General features: G+C 49.6%; 7 protein-coding genes across 7 annotated transcripts; 3 read left to right on the forward strand and 4 right to left on the reverse strand.

Annotated features, from left to right (window-relative positions):
• Positions 1-2538: 2538 nt before the first annotated feature.
• LTR84_003619 (uncharacterized protein) lies at positions 2539-3327 on the reverse strand (the record flags this gene model as incomplete). Its single annotated transcript, XM_064847203.1, has 4 exons — positions 2539-2639; positions 2689-2886; positions 2940-3059; positions 3117-3327. 4 exons carry the CDS (start codon positions 3325-3327, stop codon positions 2539-2541), a joined length of 630 nt encoding a protein of 209 aa, XP_064704924.1.
• A 790-nt stretch (positions 3328-4117) lies between these two features.
• Positions 4118-8451, forward strand: LTR84_003620 (uncharacterized protein; the record flags this gene model as incomplete). Its single annotated transcript, XM_064847204.1, has 7 exons — positions 4118-4172; positions 4228-5634; positions 5687-5775; positions 5833-6373; positions 6419-7629; positions 7680-7842; positions 7895-8451. The coding sequence occupies 7 exons, from the start codon at positions 4118-4120 to the stop codon at positions 8449-8451; spliced, it is 4023 nt and encodes a 1340-aa protein (XP_064704925.1).
• Positions 8452-9733: 1282 nt separating this feature from the next.
• On the reverse strand, positions 9734-12739 carry LTR84_003621 (uncharacterized protein; the record flags this gene model as incomplete). Its single annotated transcript, XM_064847205.1, has 4 exons — positions 9734-10151; positions 10211-10765; positions 10819-11031; positions 11094-12739. 4 exons carry the CDS (start codon positions 12737-12739, stop codon positions 9734-9736), a joined length of 2832 nt encoding a protein of 943 aa, XP_064704926.1.
• A 900-nt stretch (positions 12740-13639) lies between these two features.
• Positions 13640-14325, forward strand: LTR84_003622 (uncharacterized protein; the record flags this gene model as incomplete). Its single annotated transcript, XM_064847206.1, has 2 exons — positions 13640-13859; positions 13919-14325. 2 exons carry the CDS (start codon positions 13640-13642, stop codon positions 14323-14325), a joined length of 627 nt encoding a protein of 208 aa, XP_064704927.1.
• Positions 14326-15487: 1162 nt separating this feature from the next.
• LTR84_003623 (uncharacterized protein) lies at positions 15488-17219 on the reverse strand (the record flags this gene model as incomplete). The annotated part of the gene is made up of 2 exons (XM_064847207.1): positions 15488-16361; positions 16444-17219. 2 exons carry the CDS (start codon positions 17217-17219, stop codon positions 15488-15490), a joined length of 1650 nt encoding a protein of 549 aa, XP_064704928.1.
• A 2300-nt stretch (positions 17220-19519) lies between these two features.
• Positions 19520-21391, forward strand: LTR84_003624 (uncharacterized protein; the record flags this gene model as incomplete). Its single annotated transcript, XM_064847208.1, has 4 exons — positions 19520-20192; positions 20246-20328; positions 20380-20768; positions 20821-21391. 4 exons carry the CDS (start codon positions 19520-19522, stop codon positions 21389-21391), a joined length of 1716 nt encoding a protein of 571 aa, XP_064704929.1.
• A 685-nt stretch (positions 21392-22076) lies between these two features.
• Positions 22077-22847, reverse strand: LTR84_003625 (uncharacterized protein; the record flags this gene model as incomplete). The annotated part of the gene is made up of 1 exon (XM_064847209.1): positions 22077-22847. One exon carries the CDS (start codon positions 22845-22847, stop codon positions 22077-22079), a length of 771 nt encoding a protein of 256 aa, XP_064704930.1.
• Positions 22848-26514: the final 3667 nt, after the last annotated feature.

Here is a 26514-nt window from a genome sequence, read left to right on the forward strand (position 1 = left end):
GGTAGATGAGGAGCCAGAAGCAGGTCAGGTTGCAGAGCTCATCTTGATGACATTGTTGGAGTTTGTGAATGTGAACAAACGGGTGGAAGTTGGAGTCTTTGCAATCTGATCAAGAGTTGGGATGGATTGGCCAAGATCAGATTCAGAGCTGGAGGAGGGAGCTTCGAGTATGCGAAGGAGTCGAGGAAGAGTTACAAAGGGAATGAGAGCGAGGGAAAGTGGATGACGTCGAGTGGAGGTGAGGTGAGGTGCTGTCGAGATCCTCTGTGGGCTGTGGCACTCACACACAGGTGCCAATCTTGCCTATGATTTCTTGGTTGTTGGGTGCAACAACAGGCAAGCGACGAAGAAGAGGGGGCGGCGGTGCCACTCCCACTGTGGTGCAGGTTGATCACAGTTTAAAGGGCAAGCCCGGCAGGAGTGGAGAGACTGGTCGAGGACTGGGACTGGGTTTCTGGGAGCTGGGAATGGGTCATTCCATTTAACCACCATTTGGCTTCGGTGCGGGCGGCCACTTAACTAGCTGCTAGGCCGAGGGGGCCGCTAATTAGCTACCGTCCGGTTGCTCCAAAGCAAGCTGAGAGCTGCGTGGGAGCTCACTAGGACTTGAAAGAGCAGGAGTCCGGCAATCATGGTCCAAGCGATACCATTCATCAGCCCACTTGTCTCGATCGAGAAAGGACCTTGGATCCAACTTGGAAGGTCTGCAATGCTCGAGCTCGAGGGCTTTGTCAGGACAAGGAGGATTTACAGCATGACCTAGGTTGCTACTCCAGGGTTTTCTGCAATAGCCACAGAGTGACCAACTGCCATTGTTCAACAGCTTGAAGGACCGTCGAATACGGATATGGTTCGGCCAGATTGATGGTATCTCGAATTAGCATCATCTTCCACTATTGAATCTTATGAGCTGGACGATAAGTTCCATCGACGAATAATTGACCCACCCTGCAGCTAGGACTGATCGGTAGCTCAGAACAATTAGAAATCGGGGGAGCTTTGGCTGCAGTGTGCATGTGGCACTATCCTGGCTAACCAGGATTACTACGGTAGTACTTCCTGGGCGTCAAAGTTGATGATACATGCAGAAGTCCACCACGTAAGCAGTTAGAAAGCACCCACGTGAATTGCTCTGATTGAGGACGAGGTCTCCATGTCAGACATTCACAGTTCATAAAGGAGCCCATCCAATCCACCTACCTGAAGATGGACTTCTCTACCTAATACAGGGAGTATACCGTAATCAGAGAAAGAAAGTCGTGGGTAGGACTGCACTCCAAATCCATGAGTCGGTTCGCTGGGCGTGCCTGGGTAGCCTGGGTTGCGGAACTCTCGGCCTACGCAACATATGCTTGCGTCATGACTGACATCTCCACGAGCTCCCTCCTTCCAGAACCCACAAGGGCTGGGCATGAGGAATCTCAGTGGCCTCGGGCATCATTATGACCTGGAGATATCTGCTTAGGCGTTGTTTGACAGCCATCATAATGATCACAGGCAAGGTATCCATGTATGTAGTTCTCCAACTCGGTCCTAGTATTGACAGTATTCCTATCTTTTCGAAAGCTCGACCTCGTTAGAACTCAATCATCATAAAATGAATCGAGTCTAAAGTTGCCGAGGGAAGACATGCCTGTGGGAGGTTCCTGTCAAAATACCGTTCGCCTTCTCCGCACTGGCATTTGTCGACAGGGCCACCCGAGGGGACAGCCATCAAGAGTTTAGTTATGCCCATTCGTATCACTGCATGCATTTGCAGCTGCCATGGTACCACCATCTGTAGACAGCAGCTGGCCTCATCCACCGCTAATCCAATCACAACTCCAACCTCAAACGTACCAGGTAGACGTCCAGCTGGTGGCAATCTGGCTATGCACGTGCGGGATCTTTCGTGCCGTTTTACCATTGTCACGCATTCTGGATAATCCTTACCGAACCTGAACTCGTTCTTTCAAGGTTGAACTGTTGACCTCTAATAGTCCTCAGCACTAAAGGTTCGCAGACGAACTAGTGCCACCGGAACATTGCACTATCAATGCAAGATCCGACTCTTCAGCTTTTGAGTTGAATTTAGCTCGTTGCAATATCGCCTGAGTGCACTCGTATGCAAAGTCGGTTAACTGTAGGAACATTAACTTGACGTGACCAACATCAATTCTGCATTATCCGCCTGCATTCAAATCAAAAACCCCAAGCTGTTTAGGAAGAGAAGGTCTTATGTACTTCGGGCATTCACAAACAGGCAGTCATCAGCGTCGAAAGAAGTACTTATCAGGTTCAGCTTGCATGGCATTTCTCTCGAGTCTGTTCTTGAGTTATAGTGGGTTTTTGACCCACCAAAGTACGCTAACAAGTATTTCGATTTCACTATATACAATGACTGCCACGGAGTCTGGCTTGTGGTGTCGGTTGGGTCGGCCACAACTTGAATTCCGAGATTCTCAATGGAGAACGGTGGTTTCGCTCGGCATCAGGCGATATACCATCTGCGAAATGAAACCATCATGTTGTTGTTGCATGGCGACGTTGGGTCCACGACTATGACGGTGTGGACTTGTAGTATGGCTCGGGCACATCGATTCCATAATTCTCCTTCAATCGTTGCTTCCTCCTCTCTTCATAGCCTGGACCATAGATACCTATTCGAATGGTTAGCTTACCGCAGACATGATAGTTCTGGAGACAAACCTCTGCCTTCACCCAATTCGTTTATAGTTTCGTTTATAGGTCTTCGGAATCGCTTTTTGGCTGCATCCTTTTCTGCAATGCGATCTATCTGGGGATCATCCCCCGCGGAGGCAAAGGTAGAAGCTTGTGTAAACCCTACGACACCTGCAGCCGTCCCTAATAAAAATGCGTTGAGTGCAACTGCAGGGGCTTTTCGCTCTAATCGCTGTTAGCTAAACTATCCAAGCGGGCTGGGACAAGGTATTGCGTACTGGCTGCACCCATAAGCGCACCGGCTATGGCACCTCCAATTGTGTTGTTGACGAAGTCATCTTTCTGGCGCAGATTGGCAGAGACACTGGTTGCGAATTGATACGCTCCACCGGCAGCAGCTACAGGAAGTCAGATATGTCCAAGTTCACTGCGTCTGGACCCTCATATGACCATACCAAATATTCCCACAGTGCTCCCAAATCGTGAAATTACACCAAAAGCACCAACGTTCTGCTTGGTCACAGTATTTTGAATGGCGGCGAGGAACAAACCAGCAGTGCCAGTTAACATAATGGCGCGTGTCGAAAGACCTAACGCATCTTGGGGGTGATAGTATGGATCGGCAGGAGGAGGGTTAACAGTCTTTCCGTCGACGAGATCAGCCATTGCTGCGGTGGTCTCGATCAGGAGGTCGTGGCAGGGTGAAATTACTTCATGGACAGCTTGGTATACCCTAAGGTGAGGAAAACCTGGGTAGAAGAGTGTGAAGGATAATGACAAAGGCGAAGAGTCGGTTGCATGCACTTCAAGTTGAGGTTGAGCGAGGATGAGGTTCAGATTGAGAATGTGGTACTTAGTGGAACATGTGAGCTTGCGGTGGGAGCTTCAGGAATAGGCCAATTAAATTGCTGAGGGTAGCTCTAGCGTGGCACTAGCCCTCACATTAGTATGGGCGACAACGGGCGATTCTCTCATTGCCACTGCCAGGTGAAGTCAGAGCCGCAGCCGCAGCCGCAGTATTAGGCTGCTCCATACAAACGCAGACTGGGCATCGCATCGCATCACATCACAAACAACCAATTCTGACCATCACCCATCGCACTTTTTGATTCCTGGTAGATTCTTGTAAAGTGTCCGTTATCCAAGCATTCAAACAAGTAGATTCTTGTACATTAAATCCACGTCAATCTGTCTGGTGTGGGGTTGGAATTGGAATTGCTGCCATTCTCCATCGCTTTCTTGCGTTCAACGCTCCGCCTTCTACTTGATCCTTCCTTGCACCCAACGAGCATAGAACCCACCCTATTATACCTGGGGGCATCTATACCAGTATACCTCTCGTGATCGTTCTTCCCTACGCATTGATCATCTTGCTCGCCCTCTCAAATCCAGCCACGGAATCCTCTACCTCTCTGCTGGCTCCCCGAGCCGGCAGGCCTTTTCAAGAGTATCTTGCATGGCCGGCGTGCAAGGGAATATAAGGTCCTTCATTGCCCCGGTAGAAGGATCCGGTGCGTATCCTGCATCCTCGTATACAAGGAAGTAGCTCATTGACACTCGTATTAGGACGGACTGCTCCGGCACTTCTTGAAGACCTCACTTTATATGAACCATGGCAAACCACCGTCCGCAACCTCCTGGCTGATGCACCACTCAAGTTCAGTCAAGGTCAGTATCTGGGTGAGGCCATCAACCTTGACAGCTGCAGACACAGATTTGCTGTGAAGGATCGGCAGTCGCAGCCACCTGCACAAGATGAGAGGCCGGGCCCAGACACGATATGGACTGTTGCGGTCTTCTGCTTGGTCTGCCGCCTGCATCTTCGTGTCAAGGTGGACTATACCGTTAGATTTGAGCAATCGCCATGCCCGACCCCCGAACACCCTCTGCATCATTTGGTCCGGTCGAAATATCAAGAAACCTTGGATCGGAATCAGTGGAAGAGACAAAATCCGAATACAGTTGATGAAATTTACACCTTCAAGTGTTCTTCCAACACGTGTTCTGCCAGTGTCACCATTCAATTCAGCCCACCCGTCCTGCGACCCAATGATGTCCGTACCCTAACCAATCCGGAGCTGTTGAGCCAGCGCACTGAAGAGGCATTTCGTAGACAGGGAGGTCAGACTGAAGGCATGAAGAGCCCTACTCCGACTGATGTTCTGTGCGACCTCCGTTCGTATCTCAAGAATGCGTGGAAGGCAAAATCCGACCCCAAGTACAGTTTGATCAAACTCACAAACAAGAGGTTCATTGTCCGCTTTGGGCCCGACGGAATTGCTTGTCGTGAGGTCCTTGAACATCTTGGCTTTCAGTTGGAGCCTGGAAACGCGTGGAAGGTACCTGAACCTATATTTGAAGAGGATCAACCTTTCCAAAGCCCCGTCAATGTCTTCCTTGACAATGCCGAGCACGAACTTGTTGCACTTCTTCTAGCACGTCCACCCAAAGAGCGAGAACAAATTCCAGACCTCTCTCAACCACCTAGCGCTGACAGGGAATTGTCTCGCCTTCTGAGTAGTCAAGATTATGACAAGAATCCTGCCAGCAGGTCTGAGAAAATCACTGCAGAGATGAGACCCGGCTTCTTCGTAGCACTGGGGATCCCCTCCGATGCGTCAGATGATCTCATCATCAAAGCCTATCATCAGCAAGTGCAAACAGACCCCCAGGGCGCGCCCACCTACTTGAGCAATTTGCGTAATATCGCGAGCCACCGACAGAGTGATGTTCTCGAAACGGAAGTGGTGTTGGAAACCTCAAGGGGTCGTTTTGAGGTGGAAACGTTGAATAAAGCTTACAAAGCGTTCCAACTCACCGGGCGTGAAGGCATGGTGACTGACGATGATATTATCGGTTCATTTACTGCCATCCTGGCGGATTCACCTGCGCACGAGCATGAGCTTCGCGAATACCTGCGGATCATTGGTGTCTACCGCAAGAGCAAAAAGCTCATTGATACAGCGCAGAATGGTAAGCCAAATCATGGGTGCGCTTAAAATTCCAATGACTAACGTGATTATAGTTCTTGAAACGTACGAGCAAGCTCTTACCTACCTGGATGCCGGTCCAGCCACTGAAGACGAACATATTCAAGCTTTGTTTGCTGTCAAGGTTTGTGTCACATTGCCCTCATCTCCCTACAAACTTATACTGACTCTTAGGCATAAGACCAACGATAACAAAAGCGCAGAAGAACAGGCAATAAAGGCTGTTTCGATAATCGCAAAGCACCGCAGAAGTCCCTTCCTCACATCTTGGATTGACTCAGGCTTTTCCATCGATACCCCCGCAATGGAACCGGCATTGGGTTATCAGGCCCTTCAGATTCAAAACCGTGAAATTGATGATGAAATGGTTATGCTCCAATACAACATGGCAGTGGAGGAAAACCCCGCAAGTGTGGAATTTTATACCAAGGCACTTACCGCTATTGCAAATGGGCGGAACAGTACAGTCTTGTTCGATCATTTGCATATGAGGGCACCGCAGGGACCGCAGGGCACTTCTGAGGAACCAGTTGGACTTGAGAATATCGGCAACACATGTTATCTGAACAGCCTCTTGCAAGTTCTATTCACCACGACCGATCTGCGGAAGGTTGTTCTCAATTTTGAGGATTATAAGATGGCTCTAGACGGAAACAGTATCGAGCGAAAGCGAGTTGGACAACGACAGATCAGTCTTCAGGAAGTCCAGACAGCTCAAAAGTGTAAGTGCCCATCTGAGATTTCAACTGCACATCTAACTCTGCCAGTCGTGACCAGCCTGGCCTCGCTGTTTCGAGGAATGATTGAGAGCCCGCATTCCTCAATCAGACCGGAGCAAGAACTTGCACGTCTTACCTTGGAAAGCCACAATCTGAAGGAAAGGATGCGACGAAGATCAACTCTCAAGTCCACCGATCGCCCTACTATAGGAGAGACCGACGAACTGGCCTTTTTTGGTCCTTTCACCCTAGACGAATATTCCCGAAATGGTACAGGCGATGCCATCGTCCAGTCCCCCGCGGAGAATAACGAAGCCGATCCCATGGACACGAATCCATTGGTAAGCTTTGGACGAGAGGCAGACAACCCAAAGATGAATGATGCGTCCAGCGAAGAAACGTTGTTTTCCAAATCGGACTCTGAGCAGGCCCTTCTTGAAAATAATACCCTAGCTGGCCAACGAGCGATATTGGACAACAAAGAGAATTTGTCGCAAAGCAAGATTTCGACCTCCCCAAAGAATGCACACTTCCAGGGTCAAAATTCGTCTCCCCTCGGCCCCACATCGCCATCAAAGCTGAACGCACAGGCTGGGGTACTATCTCTTGGAGCACACTCTGAAGAGAGCGAAACGAAGCAAGAGCCAGTGAAGTATCTCCCTCCTCCTGGAAAGCCACCACCGATCCCACCTCGGAAGCCCGTCGAAAACCCAACGACTACACTTGAGGAGTATGCTAGGCAACAAGATGTAACAGAGGTTATATCTCATGTTCTTACTTCTCTGTCTTCAGCGATCAGACCCACAGGTTTCGACAAGACTGGTGAACAGCTAGACGAAGTACACGACACATTTTATGGGCAGCTCAATCGACATACCGAAAACGACAAAGGTCAGTCGAAATCCGAACAATATCGAGACATTATCACTCGCGTAAGTAACCAGCCGGCGGATCTTTACGCGGCCATTGATAATGAATATGACTTGCAAGTTGGTGGAGCTGAGAAGAAAGGCTACACATCACTTGAAACGCTACCACCTGTTCTTTGCATCCAGCTTGATCGGGTGATATGGAACAAGGAAGTAAACCGCCAGGAAAAGGTGAACCACCATGTCGAGGTCCCAGAAACGATATACATGGATCGCTACCTCGAAAGTCCACCAGACTCTGAGCTCATGAAACGTCGCCAGCAGACATGGGATCTGAAAGTTGAGTTACAAGCCTTGTCTGCAAGGAGGACTATTCTCGAAAAGAAACATGTGAGTAGCTATATGACCAGGCTCTTTGACTATGGCTGACATCTCGCTAGGGACAGTCCAAAGACATCCCAACTCTGTTAGAAGACGCCAAGATTGCACTTGAGTATCTCGCAGAACTTCCAGGCGAGTCGATAGGTGGTGAACTCGAAGTCAAGGCGAGTACCATTGCGACTCTTGGGTCCTTGGCCGAGAATGCTAGGACTGAACTCGATGGTCCGATACCACTTATTTCACTTTCACTTTGCGTAGGCTGACTCTGCTACAGAACTCAAAGCTCGATCCAATGTCATCACACAGCAAATTAAAGAAGCGTTTGTGGATATGCGTAAGCACCCATATCGCCTACATGCAGCCTTCTTCCACCGTGGAAGTGCTGGTGGTGGTCATTATTGGGTATACATCTATGACCACGTAAAAGAAATGTGGCGCAAGTACAACGACGATCGTGTCACCATTGTCCACAACCGAAATGAAATATTCGGCAAGCCAGTCCAAGACAGTTGGGGACCACCGCCAAATCCATACCTCCTTGTTTATGTACGATCGGAAAAGGTCAACGAGGTCGTTGAGACTGTGAAGCGAGACATTGTTTATCCGCCACCAGACGTCCCACCACCGATTCCTGCTCGCAATCAGATGAGTGCAATGCCGCCGGCTGGAGAGAACCCTGGGGATGTGGAAATGAGGGAGTACGTCAATGGTGGTGAGCAGAACCCCTTTTTGGAGGATCTTAGCCTTGGAGAGCCCCAAGAAGCTACTGTTCCTAAAGAGGGCAACTGGGATAACGACGGGCTGACAACGGACAGGCAAGTTCGTTGGTGAAGAGGACGCAATGATGCAGCTACAACCTCTTTTGTGACCAAGACATCTCGCAGGGTGTGACACTGGCAAGGCTGTCTCTTCGGATTTGAGAATCTTTGGGTCTCCATTACCGTCCCTCGATGAGACAGAAAAAGTCCAATCCCCGGCAATAAAATTACGAACCAACAGTCGATCAAATCTTTCTTCGCAATCCTGTGTTAACAGGTTTTCGAATCTCATTCATGCATCTCGCCATAATGCAAAGTTCAAGCCCATCAAGGAAGCATGTCTCAATGCAGGAAATACCATCAATGTGGTCGGGGCTCCCTACGCTGGAGAAAAGCTGAGGTTCAACGGAACCCAAAAGATTGGCTTCTGATATACGGGACACTTTCATTGGACTATCACGGAGTGCTTTCCGAGCCACTTCAGCTGGTGGAGATAGATTGCACGGGCGCTGCCAATCATCACCTGGGTACCTGTGAGCTAGATCGCTCCACCGACAGGGAGACGGGCGCTCCTGAGCATGGACACATCTGACACAGATATACAAACACTATGAATGCAATACAGCACGAGTTTCATGAAGGGATTGTGTTCTGTCCACGTAGGTATCTACACATATACCTCCTTAGCTAGTCGGACGGTTCAGAGGCCATACAAACCACAATTTCAATGAGCAAGGGGAGTGAGTCATAGACAAATTTCCGGGTATAAATCCCTTCCGACATTGCGTTGTGTGCATTCAGGGGTTTTCTTCGTCTGCTTCATCGCCTGCGTTTACTTTTATATTCGCATTTGACCAGGGTACATGTGCCAGCCCCCGAGTCAAGTGCTAGACATGTTATCTAGTCAGGATGGTTCCGAAGTTGTGATATCGGGCGGTTTAGCCGTTCGACCAACATATTGAGATATGTCGAGCGTGGGACTTGTTTTTTTATTTCATCTTGCTTTTGTATGAGCTATTATGCAGCTAAAAAATTATGGAGATGAATTCGGTCTCTCAATGTCGTGATAGACCTGCCAGTTATTCAGTCCATACCGCTCGTACTCTTGGCCCTTCGTTTATCATTTCTCCCATCAATGCTAATTAATCATACATAAGGCTACTGAGCTCCGTCATAAGCTTATTGCGCGATCATAGCTCTATTCACTCTTGTGTGCTGGAGCCTTGCTACACACGCTCCCGCCTTTGTTGTTGTACACCATATCACCATGGTTGATGCTTTCGTAATTTCTCGTACACCGTTGTAAAACATGCGCCATCGGACCACGAATTGAGTCTTTGTCACTCAGATCCTGATTAAGGCCTTCGACGGCGTCTGACTGTCCTCTCTGCCTCTTCAAGAGCTCCATAATCGATGTCGCGCAGTTTGGCCCCTTGGGATCTTGTCACCCGGGCTGTTTGAAAGCGTGGTGTTCGAAGGCGTCGTTTTCGATCTGTATAATCTTTGTAGTCCCCACCAGGTATGGCAGACATGGCTCTCGTGGGGGTATTTGGTGGCAAAATCCCCTCCATTACTCTCTCGGCTGCTTCTCGTGTGAGGGATGGATCTACTGGGTGTGACAATGCCTCTAATCGACGTGTTACTTCAAGTCTTGCCTTCTTTTGGCTGGTCGGGTATGCACGCAGGAATGTCCATATGTCTTTTGTGTGCGCACCGTTGACAGGGATGGAATGCTGGCTATAGTCGAGGACAGCGGAGTCGACGAAGTAAAAACTGAGTTTAAGTCAGATATTCGAAAAAATATGCTTTGTAAGATGGACAGGACAACTCACCATCGTTCTTTGTACTTCAGAAACACAGGCCCCATACCAAGGTCAAAGCGTGGAGCGTTGAAAAGGTCTAGATACACATTGAATTCATGGTCTCCCAGTGGGTCGTTCACATCTCGTTGTACAAGCGTGTTTTTCGTGCCATTGTCCCATACTGGTCTTTCAGGTGGGATTGAGGGACGTCTCACGATGAATTTGGAATTGCTGGTAGACTTGAGTTTGTCGCTTTCAAGCAGTTGCTCTTTGCTTGTTGCATCACGTTCAGTACATGGTTGCTGTGTGTTGCTGAGAGGTGCTGAAGCTGGGGCTCCGAACAAGTTCAAAAAAGCACGACTTTCTGGAACAAGGCTAGCCAGAAGGATAGATTCTCTATCAAGGGGCGGTCCTTCCGTTGCCGTGGCATTTCCTGGTAGATGTGTCGATTCTATCGCGTGTCTGAGTATCTCTGGCAATGGCGTCTTGGACCATTGCCAAATGAATCGACCTCTCCTCTGGTCTATTTTAAGCCTTCTTTGTCCACAGGGTCGTGTGCGATCGATCAGAGAGAATTTGGGTTTTCTGTATCAAAAGTTAGTGTGCTCAACAAGGCTAGAGAGTTGTATGATGCTTACCCCTCCTGGTTTCCACCGTACCGTTCAAGAATCAGAAGGCTACGTCCGATGCTTTCGCGATGAACGTTCATAGCGTCCACGAATTGTCGTAGAATTGCTTCCGGTGGTAGACCATCTTCAGAGCCAGCCCCCTGGCTGGGAGCTGTGTCCATAGCCCGGTTGGGCTGAGGATGAGACGTCATGTCGGATGAGTCTTGTTTGACATTGTTATCTCTGTGAGGCAGATCTTGTTAGCTTGATTAGTGTAAAATCTGTCCATATTATCCAAAGCTCACACTTGGTCTGGTCGAGTAGCTGCTTTGGTCTGTTTGGACTTCTTGGATGTCATTTTCATCGCGCCTGTACTTCCTGTCAATCGATCATTTTGAGCAGACTGTGCGACACCACCATTGGTATGGCTATTGCCGGTTTTCGCGACTCCGGTTGCTTGAGTAGGTGAGCCGTTCCCATCGTTCGATCCTCTCCGAACCGGTAAATTAATGGAGATGGCACCCTTCATTGCGGGCAAAGGGGGACGCACGCGATCCATTCTGGAGCCATCGAGAACGTGAGGAGACCGTGAGCGGCGCCTAAAGTTTTCCCTAGCATTGGCACCGTTCCCACGGTGAGATTGTGACATCTCTGGGCCAGGAGATTTTGGACGTTGTTGACCAAAGGAATCTGTTGCGTACCAGTCGTTCCGTGGTCGTTGATTCAGAGAAGTGGATGGTGGGTTATAGCGGTCATACCCAGCGTCTCCAGGTCTACTAGCAGGCGGGGGAAGTCGCTCAGGGGCTCTGAAGCTGAAATCATGACGAGGGGGTTGGTTCCGTTGACCAGTACCAATCCTAGGTCTGAGGAACTCATCTTCGCTGCTATTGTTGTCGCTAGGGCGCCCACCTGCATTGCCCGCATGATGAAGACCTGCCCTTCCTTTGATTGACAAGCCTTGCGGTCTCAAGCCGCGATTACCGGCCTGCGCCTCCAATTCCTGCATGTTTGAACCGAGACTGAGGTTGATAATTTGTTTTTGACTGATAGATCGTGTTGACCAGCTTGTCACAAAGCTTTGGCCAAGATCCGGGCAATCTCCAACATAATGAGATTTGCTTGCACAATTGCAGCAAGAGATCCATAGCTCCAGGGGTCCTGTTTCGGATTGGACTCGTGAGGGGAAAAACCGTTCAGGACATGATGGCTCGGGGTGTCCTAAGCCACCACAAAGATCACAAGGTGTGGCAGTAACAGTTGTCCACACATCACAATCAACAGCGGAATGGCCGCGTTCACGGCATCTTGTGCATCTGGTGACTGATGGGCATAGACGAGCAGGATGTTCACCTACGAGACCACAGTGTTTGCATAATATTTCCGGGCATGTCTCCTTCATGTGACCTTGTTTCAAGCATCCGAGACAGAACGCGGGCCAGGCGAGATCAATCTCATCTCTTTTGAGAGAAGTGAAGACATACCTGGTTTGCAACTCAAACTCGTGCTCGCTGAGGTCGGCTAGCCGCCGTGGGGTATACTCATCGTGTGCATCAGGTCGTGAGACGTGAATATTTTGTTGGTTTGGCAGGAGTCGAGGATCGGTGGCATTCTGATTGGAAATGAGGATCTCGGCAGCTGTTTTTGAGTGGTCTGGGTCAGACTCTCTCAATTCCCCTTCTTCCTCGGACTGACTGTCGATATCAACAACCATAACATCTCCAGACTGTGGACGGAAAGCATTATCAACATTCAGTAACATTCCCCCACCCTCTGAGCTGGACTCATCATCAGAAATCTCAATCGCGTCTTCAGCTGAGGCACCCGGACTAGAGGTAGTACTCGGAGGGGCTGATTGATTCTGTTGTGCAAGGGCAGCTTGCTCGGCAAGGATGACTCGAGTCTTATGGAAGCCTGTTACCAGACGATTGTTGCCAAACCCTGGCGAGGCCATGATTCTCGGTGGAAATTGATAAGCTCGTGGATAATATCAGAGAATTGAGGCGAAAACCTGGTAGAAGAGTATCTCGATACACGTCACGTTACAAAACCGAGACGTGACTGATGTGCAGCTTGAATGAGATCCAGCCTCAGGAAGTGCTTTCCCCTCTTCAATCGTGGGGTGGAATCTCCTAGAAGTGGATCGTCTCGCTACCCGCAGATATGAGGTGATTCAAAACATCAGGAAGAAAACTCGAAGGAGTAGTGAAAAGTAAACATGTAAGGATGCTGTGGTCAAAGAACTTGGTGGTCATCCTTTCAACAGATCCTGGGCTTTGGATGATTGAAAAAAAGGAAGTGACCCAACTGGAAAATGTACCGAACAACGCGTTTCTTTCTGGATTGAACGTGTGAAGAAGAGGCTAACTCGAGGAAGGAGCCTTTTGATAGCCAAGATTTCCTCACATGGAGCTTGATTGAATCTGAAGTGAGATAGTAGACGCTAGATTACGCTAGTGGCTCTAATAATGGGTATTAGATCGAGACTAGTGGAGTTAGCCCATCTAATGTCTCTCCCACCAGTCTAAGTGCTACGTATGCTGCATCCGCCGCCGTCCAGGGCTGCAGCAACCTGCAACCTCCTCCGTAGTCCATTCAGGCCGCGAGCACATCCACCTGTTCCTGTTCATTCACTATTTCTCTACTCAGTCACTGCATTCTTTTCTTCCCACTTTCCGATATTCTGTACACTTCTTCATCATAAAGGTTCTGCTACCTCTGATCCATCTTATTGCCATCTACGGATCGTCCCAGCAAACCCAACAGCCCCTCTCCGTTCCCGCTACCGAACGGACAACGCCACACATCCAACGCGACTGCACTACTGACATATTCATCTCACCCTTTATACTTCATGACCTCCCAAACCGCTTTACACCGGACCATCTCCTTCGAAGCCAATGCCCGACTCGCTCCTCCAGTGTCCGCCTACAATTCAGCCATGAGTTCCACAAAAGGTGGTCGAAGAAGAAGATCTAGTAGTATCATCTATCAAGAACCACCGGAGTCTCTGGAACAGATCAGTGATCAGGAAGCCCTTCCCAATCTCAACTCACAATGGGTCAATGCCAAAGGTACGGTTGATTGACAACCTGACAATTTCGAGCCTGGAGGAATGCTAACACCCTAACAGGTGCCTGGACGATACATCCTGTCCTCATCATTGGACTCAAGATCCTCTTTGACATCATACCGGGGGTTACTCAAGAGATATCCTGGACTCTGACTAATATAACATACATGGCTGGCTCATATCTCATGTTTCACTGGGTGCGAGGAGTACCGTTTGAGTTCAATGCGGGAGCCTACGACAATTTGAACATGTGGGAGCAAATTGACAACGGCGACCAGTATACCCCAGCCAAAAAGTTCCTCCTCACCGTCCCCATTGTTCTATTTCTCTTGAGCACTCACTACACTCATTACGACCTGACGTATTTTATTGTCAACTTCATGGCCTTGATGGCCGTTGTGATACCCAAACTACCTCAATTCCATCGCATGAGGATCGGACTCTTCTCGGATCCCCCGGACGACTAAACTTGGAGAATTGTTGGAGCAGGATTGGCTCGAGAGGATGGTTTTATTCTGGCCATGTGTTTCTTTCGCTTTCTGGGAACAACTATCTGTAGTACTATGATACACAATACGAGGCTGTGGCTCAAAAATTGGGACAGAGAAAGGGAATCACTTCATTATGGAAAGGGAGACAAAGTGAGCATATGATGGGCAACTGGAGTTTACATCCTCGATTATCTGGATGAGATGCAGGACCAATTGAACCTCACTCTTGCTCCTAACTATTTTGGCTCCTTCGGAGATGCTTGTGCTCATGCAGTGGACTTGATGTGAATCCGGTATACAACCTTCTGTGATCTACTGACGTGTCCGGTTCAAATCCGTTATCGAACATCCATGAAAACACCATGTCCCTGCACCATAGCTAGGCCAAAACCATGCACCAAGTTGCGACATGTGGAGCACGTGTGTCCTGATTAACTCCCTTCGGATACCCGTACGGTACACTGAATCTAATCATAGCAGAGCCGGTCTTGCCGCTCCCACCCACTTGGGACACGGCTGCCGGACGAATTTTTATGCCTCTCAGGTACTCAGTAATACTTCAGGACCCATCGCTGACTGTATTGGATTTCGTGATCTCTGCATTCGTTTTTGACATCATCGGCACAATGCTCAGACTCGAAGGCCGTTGCCTGACTGGATTTCCACCAGGCAGACGAGTTTCTCTTGGTTGCTGATTATGTAAATTATGCTTGATGGGATCGTGTCAGCCTGGTGAGTGAGATTTCATGCAAGATTGACTTGGACCACTACTGACTTCAATGGCGTCAACTAGTCTCACTAGACTTTTTTCTGGATTTTGGATAGCACTGCATGATCAAAGGTTCATTGTGGGTTTTCCACAGCCAGGTATTCGTGTCAACGTTCCGGTTTCATATCCTGTGACTTGGCGCCCGCACCTCCAGGCCATCGACATCCAAGTTCCGTTTGTCTCGTAACTCATTCATCATGCATTATATACATCGTACAATCTCCCCTCCATGTTCACGCTCTCCATCGGTTTCGCTTTGATAGCAGAGGCTTAGCACTCCACTGCTGTGAACAATTGCGCTCATGACAAGAATTCCGTCAGCGTTGTTGCAGACAGGTATGCCTTGGAGGTTCGGCGAACAATTCGAACTCAAAGATCGATATACTCGTCTTCCGATACACTTCCGTCTTGGGCATTGTCGTCAGAATCAGTCTCCTGAAAATTGTCGTCGTTTTCATCGTCTGACACAGCAGTATTATCGTGGTCGAGATGCTTTCCCACAAAACAACCACCGTTGTCATCATCCACTTCCATTTCCATGTCGATATCTTCCTGGCTGTGGCTGACTTGTTCGTTCGCGCGATGGGTACTGCTGACACGGTTTTCTTCCATGACGTGTAGATTTCTAGCATACTCGAAGGACATCCGACCCCCTGTTCTCCATAACGCCTTGATTCCGCGGTTCATGCAGATAATGTCTCGTTGTTCCACACCACAAGGTAGGTCTTGGCTGTTTTTATCCGACAGCAGGCAGTCGGGTCCATCAATCAATACTCGACGAGCAGGGTTGGTCTTGAACGTCATCTTCTGGAGCAAGGCCCCGAGTTCCACTTGGTCCGACCAGTCCTGAGGGCGCCGTAGGATGGACGTGCACAGAGCGTGCATGGCTGCATTCTGGAGGGGTTGGATGCTAAGCATGTGCGCCAAGTGGGTGTATTGGACCAAAGTCGACTTTTGTTTCTTGGTGAGTGGGGTGTCGTTATCGGGGAGAGGGATTGCAAGAGGGCCACCCTGGAGAAACTTGAGCGCTCTCTTCAGAACTTTTATGCCAATGTGCTTCAGGCGGACGGTCCCGAGTAAGCCCTGCGAAGATGGTTGATCAAGAAGTTGCCGAAACACAAAGTGCAGATTGAGGCAGAAGTTGAGGAGAAGATCAAGCGAAACTTCGATAGTGTTGGTTTGACCATTGGCGTGGTTGCATTTGAGAAGGATGCGGCGACTGTTGTTGATTTCATTATGTAGTCTGTGTTCAAGAAGTCTGAGATTAGCTGAGCACATGGGATGTGGAAGGAATTCCGACCTGCGGGTTGAGTGCAATTACTCACTTTGGGATCTTACAACCATGCTTGTATTCAACCATCAACGTGCTCTCATACATCTCTACGACCTGGGTGGATTGAGAAGTCCAGATACGTGCCGTCTCTTGCAAACTGCGGGCATTGTCAACTGACATGGATAGCTTTTCGGTGAATGACGCGTTTGCACCTAATGTGCCTGGCTTGGGGGTGTCGCTCCGACTTGATGCTCTAGAAGTGACGCTTTCAGGGTGCAAATTGCCTGTACTTGCAATTGAGATAGGTGTGTCGGGTCTGAGACGCGCCGACTGCTCCATCTCTCGTTGGCGGCGACGCGCAGCACTCTTGACCGGATTCTTGAAAATCCATTGCCCACGCTCTTGTAATCGTACATCGATGAGCGCCATGTTGATCTGTTGTGTCATAGCTTCGTCCATGCCAGCTTCGAGCTGTGGAAATGCGCCGGTGGGATTCTGTTCTCTGATAAGATCGAGGAGTTGATGCACGAGACAGTTCGGACAGATCCATAGATCGAAGTCTTCCGCGAGTTGAAGGTCTTTGTAGGGTAGACATGCCTTATGATACCATCGAACGCGACAGTTTGGAACATCACAACGGATGCCTTCACTCCCAAGAGATCCCTGCTTGCAATGGCACCATGGCTCATCATCGTCTTCCTCCTCTTCTTCATCAAAATTTGGGTGATGCTTCAAGGATCGACCCAACCGAGTGATTAGGTTCTCATAAAAGCGAGAGTTGGTGGCGTCGGCATCGGATGATGCTGAAGTCTCTTGGGAAAGATTCATGCTGGGGAGAGGAGCCGATGGGCGTCCGTGAAGGAGGAAGACGAGGAAGCTTGCTTGACGTTATGAAAGAAAGCCGATGCTATGTCTGTGTCTTGCCAATTTTTGCTAGCAATGACGTTGATTCACGATTGATATGGTTGCAAAAGATTCAAGAGAGAACCACATAAGAATGAGCATGGTCAAGAAGAGCGCGTGCAAGGTGAACGCACTGAGATGATCATTTCGCTGCCTCATTTCCTCGCTGGTGTGCGGCAGGCGGGTGTCATGTGAATGAAGTAGTGTTAATCGCGTGACTAGCGCTAGCTAAGGCCACGGAATACATGCTCCGGCTATCTCTTCAAAAGCTGCATAGAAAGGTTGACTGTCTGGGGGAACATTGCATCACCTGCGAAATGTAAGGCTCAGTCTGATTTCCTCGCAGGCGCTGATCCGTTCAATTCTACCGGAATACCATTTGATCTTGGTGTAAGACTCTTCAACGTCAAGTTGTTGAGCTCATCGATCCGGGCACTAGATATTTTCCCGCCGTGAAAAGTCTGTTAGGGGGATCCCAATTATGCTCTGTAGTATCTCTTGGGCGGCTTAGAGACATGTTTCTTTAGACGTTACGTGATGCTGAAACTGTTCATGCCATTTTCTATCCATCCACAAAGAAGGGATCAAGCGAAGTGGCCTTCCCATTGCTCTGTCACCAGCATCGTCTTTGTTGTTGACATAATGAACACGACCATATGCAGCAGGACTAACGCCTTTTGTCAAATGCTCGATTGCGAGCGGGACTGCCACAATGAATAGGACGAAACATCTGGCAGCATTGCTGGCTTTGTCAGGTGGATGGTACTGCAGCTTAGGTTCAGCGCTGTAGTTTGGATGCAGTTATAGAGATGATCATCTCTCAGCAGAAGTTCTATGCACATCAGATGAAATTCTCCTTTCAGCCCCTAATTCTTGCAGCTGGGTGGCCCGGCAAGTGTTCGGCACATTGCTTAGTGCCTTGGCTGGCAACCTTACCTTGACTCATCTCACTTCTTGAATTTACGTCTTCTTCCTCTGCTTCGTTCCTACTGTAGCTCAGCGTTGGCGATCGACCCTGTTCATAAGCATATGTTGCTATTAGGATAGACTTTTACGATGGACAATGCACCATCGTCAATCAGCACCAGCGCTAGAGAGCGAACCGGCAGGCCCCTTGGGGAGCTGAAGAGCGGAAATTCGCGACACGCGCTGCACGCTCTCTGCAATCGCATTGGTACCTGTATATGCAATACTCCAACCATGTCAGAGGACTCGAGGTAGGTCGAAGATGTATGTCTGCTATGACAGCAAAGGCAGGGGCATCACTCGGTTGCTTGTGTGGCAGGAAATTCACTGCCACCTCGCAAGGTCACATGACTCAGCGCGGTGAACTGGACCAAGGGTTTATATCTTTTGATTTCCAAATTCTGCCGTCCGAAAGGGTGAGTCCTCATGGTCTAACTGGAAAACTCATTCCTTGCTAACTTCTGTCCTAGACATTGCAGCCCTGGTCAGCGGGTAGCACGGCCGAAGGCTCCGAAGCCAATCGTTGCTGTACAATCACCACCGAGTACAAGCACCGGTCCTCGACGAAGGAAATCCATAATTGGGACACCGGGTCTTCGTGATTTCAGCTAATGACACCCCTAGCTAAAGGCTGGGGCTGTCGGCAGCCCTTTTGCCATTTTGCTCAACAGATGGGGGTTCGAGTCTGCGTTGTTGCAATTCTTTTTTTGCACTTTGAGCTCAATTTCCCAGGGATTTTTGTGGGTTGTTCTGATTATGGCCCACGAATCTTCACAATCAGATCTGACGTGAATGTCCTGGCTCACCCCTAGACGATTCCCCGGAATGTTCCTATCAGTAAGTCCTCGCGCTCACCTCCTCCTACGTCCAAGGTGTCTTCATGCTATCTGTATCTGGACTGTGTGATTATCTATGGACTCCATCAGCCACCATCAAGAGAACTGGCAAAACCTCTCTGAATAGTATGTGGTTCAAAGGCCCGGTGTCAAAAGGTGCCCAGTTGTTCCTAGTAGTGAAGGTTGGGAAGGTGCATGTTGTGATGGCAGTCGAGTGAATCAGATATATTGCAATTCACTGTTCTCCCACCTGCGCAATTGACCTTGCAACACAATCATGATCCAGATTTCTCGAGATTTCCTGCAACCCATTTCTCTGTCCTTCTCTTTCTGTAATTTCTCTGTACTTTCCGTCTCCATAAGCTACCCGTACCCGTTCATCCTTCCCTGCGATCCCCCCCTTTTTATCAACCACGAGAAGCCATGCCTCGACACCCAGCTAAAGCAGAGAGCGTCAGCATCTCCGATTTCCCTGTTCAGCCTCGCCGGGGTAGACGCGCCAGGAGGGAGCCTGAGCGTTTGATTGACCGCGCAGCAACCCCCTCTCCTACCAGACGCGTCCGCTCCTCGAAACGGACATCGTTTGTCCCAAATCCTTGGTGGATCAAAGTCTACGAACACCTGGATGAGATCCTCAAACACGCCCCTCCAACCAGTGAATACAAGGCAGATGATGATATCGCCAGCGAATACCATGTTTCGATTGAAGACAACACAGATGACAACGAAGATGCATCAAATCAACATGTTGAGTCCAACGAGCCTTCTGAATCAACGGAGCTTTTAAAAGACGACCAGACTTCTTCCGAACTTGAATTCTCGGACGGGGAGACTCCATACGACTTCAACGCTTCACACCAAGATCCTGTGGGCAAGGCGCCATCCTCTGCATGGGATTCATCTTCTGAGGACGAAGCCTCATCGGCACCCAAGGCTCCCGGCGAGGAGGGGTGGTGTATATGCAAGAAATATATAGAAGGGACCGACTTCTTCGGGTGCGACACACCGGGATGTGAGATTGTTTGGTGGCATCAGCAATGTGTCGCTAACGAGGAGTATGACGAATCATACGTCCTGCAAGCAGAGATCGAAGACGGTAGGGCTTTCTGTAGAACACCCAGGAGAAATATGCTAACGAATTTTGACCAGCCCGCTGGATTTGCCCAGCCTGCTTTCCCCGTCTACTGAGACAGACGGTCCTCCATACCAAAGGAGGCGACAGAAGAACACAGGTAAGCCCTCGGAAATCTTAAAAGCTTGACCACCGTCTAAGCGCTTCGCAGGAGGAGAAAGTTGCAGAGATCGATGCCAAACTCCGTGAGAAGGGCCTCTGGTTCTTGGATGATGAAGTCGTCCCGGGTATCAACGATCGTGAGGATTTGAATGGTGCTGCCAAAAGTCTGGTTGTAATTCCAGCGGGACAAGGTCCGTCAGAGCCGACCGAGCACTCAAGCTCGCCTACGGCATCTGCTGCGGTTGAACATCCACTCTCATATGTTCAGCCTCGGCATCACTCTCAGACACGCGAAGTCTTCCTATCCGTGTACAAACTCCGGAGTCTGGAGGAATCTGCACAGTTGTGGACATCGCCGCGAACTGTTGTCACGGAAGGCGTAGAAGGTAAAGAAGACCATCTCACAATCGCGTACGAGCACGAGCTTGTCCTGCCAAGGTGCGTGACTTCCCTTCACTTTCATTGCCCTTTGTCGATTAACAATCCATAGCATGTCAGAAGCAGCAAAAGACCACGTACGATTCTTCTGCACCGAAGCAAGCAGAGGTATTCCCTCAGTCGACATTCCTCTTGCATTGCTCCGTGCTGTTGGAGCAGATACCAGTGGCTTCTTCCCACCGCCTAAGCCAATCCCCAATGTTTCCTCCATCTTCATGCTTTATGGAGTTGACGCCCTCGTCCTCAAACGAGTTGCTGACTTTCTCCGTGGACGCACCTTGTATGTCAGTCTGGGAAGCATCGACGAGCCACTCACGCCTAAGCAGAAGCGTCGGCTGGTTCAGTATGTGCACATTGCGCACGTACTCCGCATCGAGTGCCTCATTAAGCTTACAATGCACGCTCTTTGCGCCTCCATTATTCGGCGGTCCGAAGACTGGTCAGAAACTTTCACCACCAAAGAGCTCCTTGACGAGATCACGGTCGAAAACAGTCCAGCTCGTCGAGTCTTGCTTGAAGGTCCCGGTTGCATGTTACCTGCGATTTCTGGCAGAGAGACCCTCCCGTGCAATCCAGAGCACATACAGGAGATCTCTTCCCTTGCAACAAAGGACAGTGCTTAAATTATCGTGGCAGGCGAAAGACTAGGCGCGCGCGAATGGCATTGGAAACTGGCGAGCATTGACTGTTGGAAAACAAAATGACCTCAGTGCCTGAGAGAGCCATTGGACATGAGGAACGAATAAACAAGACTCTCTCCGAAGCATCCAATCAGATCACAGCTTTAGTAACAAGCGACCTTTTGTGCTGAGAAAACGTTGGACACAGAGGGCCACGATATGAATCATAAGACCATCATTGGTCGCATGACACGTGTTTTGATTAGAGCTATTTGGAAAACTCAAATGATTGAGGGAACATCAGTCCACTAACACCAAGGGTATCTGATGTGGACTGAGAAGACGTTGTCCAGACAGAACAGCGATCTCGAAATGAATGTACGAGTAACGACTTCCACGATGACGAGAGCAAGAATTTAAAGGCTTTCTCGAGCCTTAAATTAATGATAGACACTTGATAGCTGACAGAAACAACAAATGCACTTGGTTGATTTATTGGCTCATAGCAGAATACTTTGAAGGTTTCAGATCTGACCAGTTCAGGGATCTCAGAAGTCTAAAGTATTTCACTTCACTCATGAGTTGACCGAAAAACAACATTGCAGTGTGAAAAGGTCATTAATATCATCAATTCTAACAATACATATATGGGATGAAACCCTCCGATCTAACCAGCTCCAGCCTCAAATCATATCCACCGCGGGGGCGGCGCAGACACGACGGTTTTATGCTTGGGCAAAAGCGACGGCAACGGCAACGGTGGCGGTAACGGCGAGCGAACTGCCGCCGCCGAGGGAATGAAACCGAAATCAAACGACTTGGGGCTGGCAATCGACCTCGTGCGCTCGAGGTCCTCGAGAGCCCGATCGCGCTCGCGCATCACGGTCTCAATCTGCCTGTTCTCGTCCCGATTGTTCTTGTTCTCCTCTGCCTTGCGCTTGAGCGTCATCTTCAACCTCAGCTTCCGCTTGCGCTTGAGGAGATACGACACCAACAGGCCGATGAGTGCCAACCCCGCCATGCTGCCCACGACGCTGCCCGCTATCGTGGCTGCGGGGGCGGTTCTTGATGCGCCGCCCTGGCTAGAGCACTCCGAGGCGCGGGGGATGGCGCTCGATGTTGATGCGGACATCAGGCTGAGGGTTTTGGTCGTGCCGAGAGTGCTGGTCACGCTCACGGTGGTTTCTCGCATGCTGCTGGAACTGCTGATGCTGTCGGTGGTGGGAGTTGGGCCGGTTGTTGGTTCGGATGTCTGGGTGGTGGTGCCGTAGACGGCATTGAGGCCGACATTTGGTCGGCCTGTCGCGGTCGCGATGAGCTCCTCCGTGATGCTGGCCGTGGTGATGTAGCCGAAGTCAACGAGAGTGCTCGTCGCTGCTCCTTGGAGCACTGTCTCGGTCACGGTCACGGTCTGTGCTGCGCCGCATGGGTCGTCGTCTCTGCGCCATAGTTGGAACATGATGGATTCCTCACCGGAATAATGATAATGTTGTTCTTGGGTTCACGGATGAAAAACAAAACGCAGGTCACACAGAAGGACTATAAACTTATCGTCAACGAATATATTGTTCGGTGTGTATGGTGCAAGGCTTCGGCGGTATCTGAGGTTGATCGTTCCTCTCCGGGGAAATCAGAGGCCTGAAGTAGCCGGTCTCTGATTTCTCGAACAATGTACCATAGTCTTTGTGCGTGGGGAAACTTAGAGCAGACCGAGATCAGACACGAACAAACCTGTACAAAGAAACCCACCAAGTCATGTTAAATATAGTACCTCATAGGAAGCATATCATTGTCGCCATTGTTATCACCCATCAACAACAGATGTACGTCGTATCAATGATTGTTCTTAGCGATCAGTAGGAGAAATAGGGTACGTTTCATACCGCCAGCTCACTATTAGAAGCCATCTTGCTGGTTTGATGTCTTACTAATCTGGAGCCGGTAGGGTTGCGCGAAGTTTTCGACAGCACGGCCGAAAGAGTTGCCAAAGCCACGGAGGTCGCAAGCGTCTGCTAAAGGCACGATCTATGCTTCTCTCAACGAATCAAGGCGTACGGTTATGCCAACCACGGCAATATCCTGCTTCACCAGGCATCTCAATCATGAGCCCACGATTCAAGGACACCCCACGACAGGCATACACCATTAATTTGACACACTGTCACAGCCATCGATTGAAGATGGAAAATTCGAGGCAACTCAGACCAACACAGAATTCTTGGATAACACGTACGGTGATGATGTGCGCCGCAAGTGACAAGGTAATAATAGGTCTCTCGTATAAGCACTGATCGAGGCAGCCTCGCTCTTTCATTTTCAGTGGTGGTCAGCGTTCAATTACAACAATGCGGCCATACTTTATGGGATGGAGCCGTTCTGGTTCCTGGAAGTCCTCCGCGAGTCTACTACTTCGTGCACGGTGCGATGCCCATTTCGAGTCCAAATGTGAGTGGGTCTGAATCGGGATAGCCACTCTTTCAAAGTCGAGAATGCCAGAATGCCTGCCAGACCGTCGTCGGATAGGTTGATTCATGGGTTTGGTCGTCAAAGTCTTTCGCAGCGACGAGCCAAGTCAAGCTTCGGACGTTCAACATTGTTCAGGGGTTAAGAGCCTGATCAACCCGACCGGATTTCTCCATAGTGTACGAGTAGGTGAACCAGAACCTAGTTTAAGTTTTGTTCTGCCGATAAGGGATATTCACAGTTCTGTTCCAGGGGGCCGGATGTTGCCGGGAGTGGATGCAGGTACCGAGTGCGCAGGACTACAGCATGGTTTGTGCCTGAGTCTGAGGATGAGCGGCGTGATGAGTCCTTCAAGTTTACTCGTAGTTTGCACTTGGTGGCTGCAGCAGTGCTCGAAGACTTTCGGAAACTACCTACTATGTCCCTGCTCGCGAGCAACAATGAGCGAGTTTTGGACAATAAGTTCGGAAGTTGTGGATCACAACATACTCGTAAGACATTCATGTGTGCACGGAAGGCTGTCAATAGTCTGGGATTGCTAGAGGCAGATGAGCTTACTCGTAGGAGTTATGACTCAAAATTTGTGACATACGAACACATCACGTTTAGTCTCCGTGGGGCATGGAAGAAGCTGTGATAATTAAAGTTTTGATCGGTAGCAGATCAGATTGTGGCAGCCTCAGAATACGAGCTCTTGGAGGAGAAGGATCTGATTTGGTTTTCTTGAGGCCGCCTCTGGAGTAGTTACGAGTAGTGCACAATTAAACGAGTGGCTCTGGGCAATTATTGCCTCGAGGAGAAAGGCGTGGGGACTGTCTTGTTGTGGGAACGAGATCTGCGCTAACTGGTGAGATAAAGAACGAGATTGATTGTGTACTGTAAGTCCAGGGTAGGTGAAAGGTTGGTTCTTTGTTGACCTGAGCCACATGCCAGCAGGCAAGGGTTGGAACTTGGACTCTGTTCTGATCTGGGTAAACCCCTGAACCTCTAAATTCTTACCATGATCAAAGGCGCCACCAATCTGAAGAACATCAATCCGTTATATTATTGGAGATGGCGAGCGTTACCTGAGGGCATGAGAAGCTAGGGGACTAAGGGCTCATGACTCAAGGCTCAGAGCTCAGGACTTCTCCGAATCTGCCCCGGGTTTGATTGTCAGGGAAATGAGAACCAGAGACCGTTGCGAAAACCATCAAACATTTTTTATCACACGTGTATCGGATAAGGTAAGAACGGGTGTTCCTGACTAAATCCGTAGTATCTAACCATGGGCAGGTTAGTGAACGTTGTGAGGGTGCACCGAGATCGATGACCACTAGCTGGTCCTCAGTTCTGAAAGTTCAGCGGTGTGATCGGAAGTACGAAGTAGCAATGGATCTGGTGGATACCATATCACGTAAATAATGGTAGGGATACAGCCACCAAACAATTCCTAGTCCATGGATTGAGTCGTTGCCACAGAACGACGCCGGACAGGCTTTCCTCCAGGGGCTTCAACCTTCGGTAAATTGTCATCTCTTGGACCAAAGCGCCTCTGGCGCAAGGGGGGTTGAAAACTGCAGAGCTCGGATGGTTTGGAGAGCCCTGGCGGTCGCGGTGGCGAGACGAAGAGCACTCACTGCCAAATTATGGAGGCAAGAAATGTTCTATCAAATCAACCCCCCCAAAATATTTTCATCGTAAAGATGAACTTCGGAAAGATCAGAGGGGCGATATGCTTTGTACCTGCACGTCAAAAAGTCGGGGAAGTATAGAGGGACAACACCAGCCATTTCTGACAGGTATCACAAGGCAAGTTCTGGCCAACAAAACGAGAATAACTGTCCCAGCGGGGCCAAAATGGAGTGCGAACGTTTGATAGTCAAAAACGTGACGGGCTGGGTTGTTGGGTCTGTGAGATGGGCTTGTGGATTTAGGGACCCTGTCGAAGATGAAACTTGAAAGTTGAAAGCAGTTGTCATGTGCAAAAGTGAGTTCATCTACATACGAGGTAATGGTGAAGCTGAACGGCTTGTGCTTGTAGACCAAACGGATACCTAGGTAGCCTGTGGTGGCCTGGACGAGGAGGCACGGCACCTGAAAAAGACTTCCCAAGGGCTCTCGGCTTCTAGGTTGAGAAGGGCTAGGGCAAATTAGGGGCCTCCACCTCCATATTTTAGACTGGCGTGGGCGCTGGAGCCATTGGCCAAGGGTTCGGGAATCTCAGAGTTTGCTGGATCGCGCCCCGGTCACTCGCGTATCTCTTCAGTTCCTGGCCAACTAAGGTGGACTAAAGCAAGCCATGACGACACTTTGAATTGTCAAATCCTCATCTGCTACCTACGAAGTAGTAACTAGTACGAGTAGTGGTGAGTCCCTAGGTAACCATGTCCGTCCAGGAAGAGGGGCATTGAACCATTATGTACAAGAAAGATATCATTTCCGCCACTGCTGGCAAAGGGACTGGGGTTGGCGCCATGCCATGCCATGTCAACGACGCCTGCCAACCTCGGTGCTACGAAGTAGGTCAGTCTGCGAGACGAGGAGGAGTTGGTCCGCACTCGGCATCTCTTCTTCTTTTCACCAAGTCCTTGAACTCAAAGTGAGGATAGGAGAAGAACGAGTATGTTGGGCAAGTCTGAGAGTTCGGTCGCACAAATACTAGTACCTTGACCTCACACGGA

This window comes from Exophiala bonariae (assembly GCF_035927105.1).
Source record: "Exophiala bonariae strain CCFEE 5792 chromosome Unknown scaffold_17, whole genome shotgun sequence".
Lineage (NCBI taxonomy): Eukaryota > Fungi > Ascomycota > Eurotiomycetes > Chaetothyriales > Herpotrichiellaceae > Exophiala > Exophiala bonariae.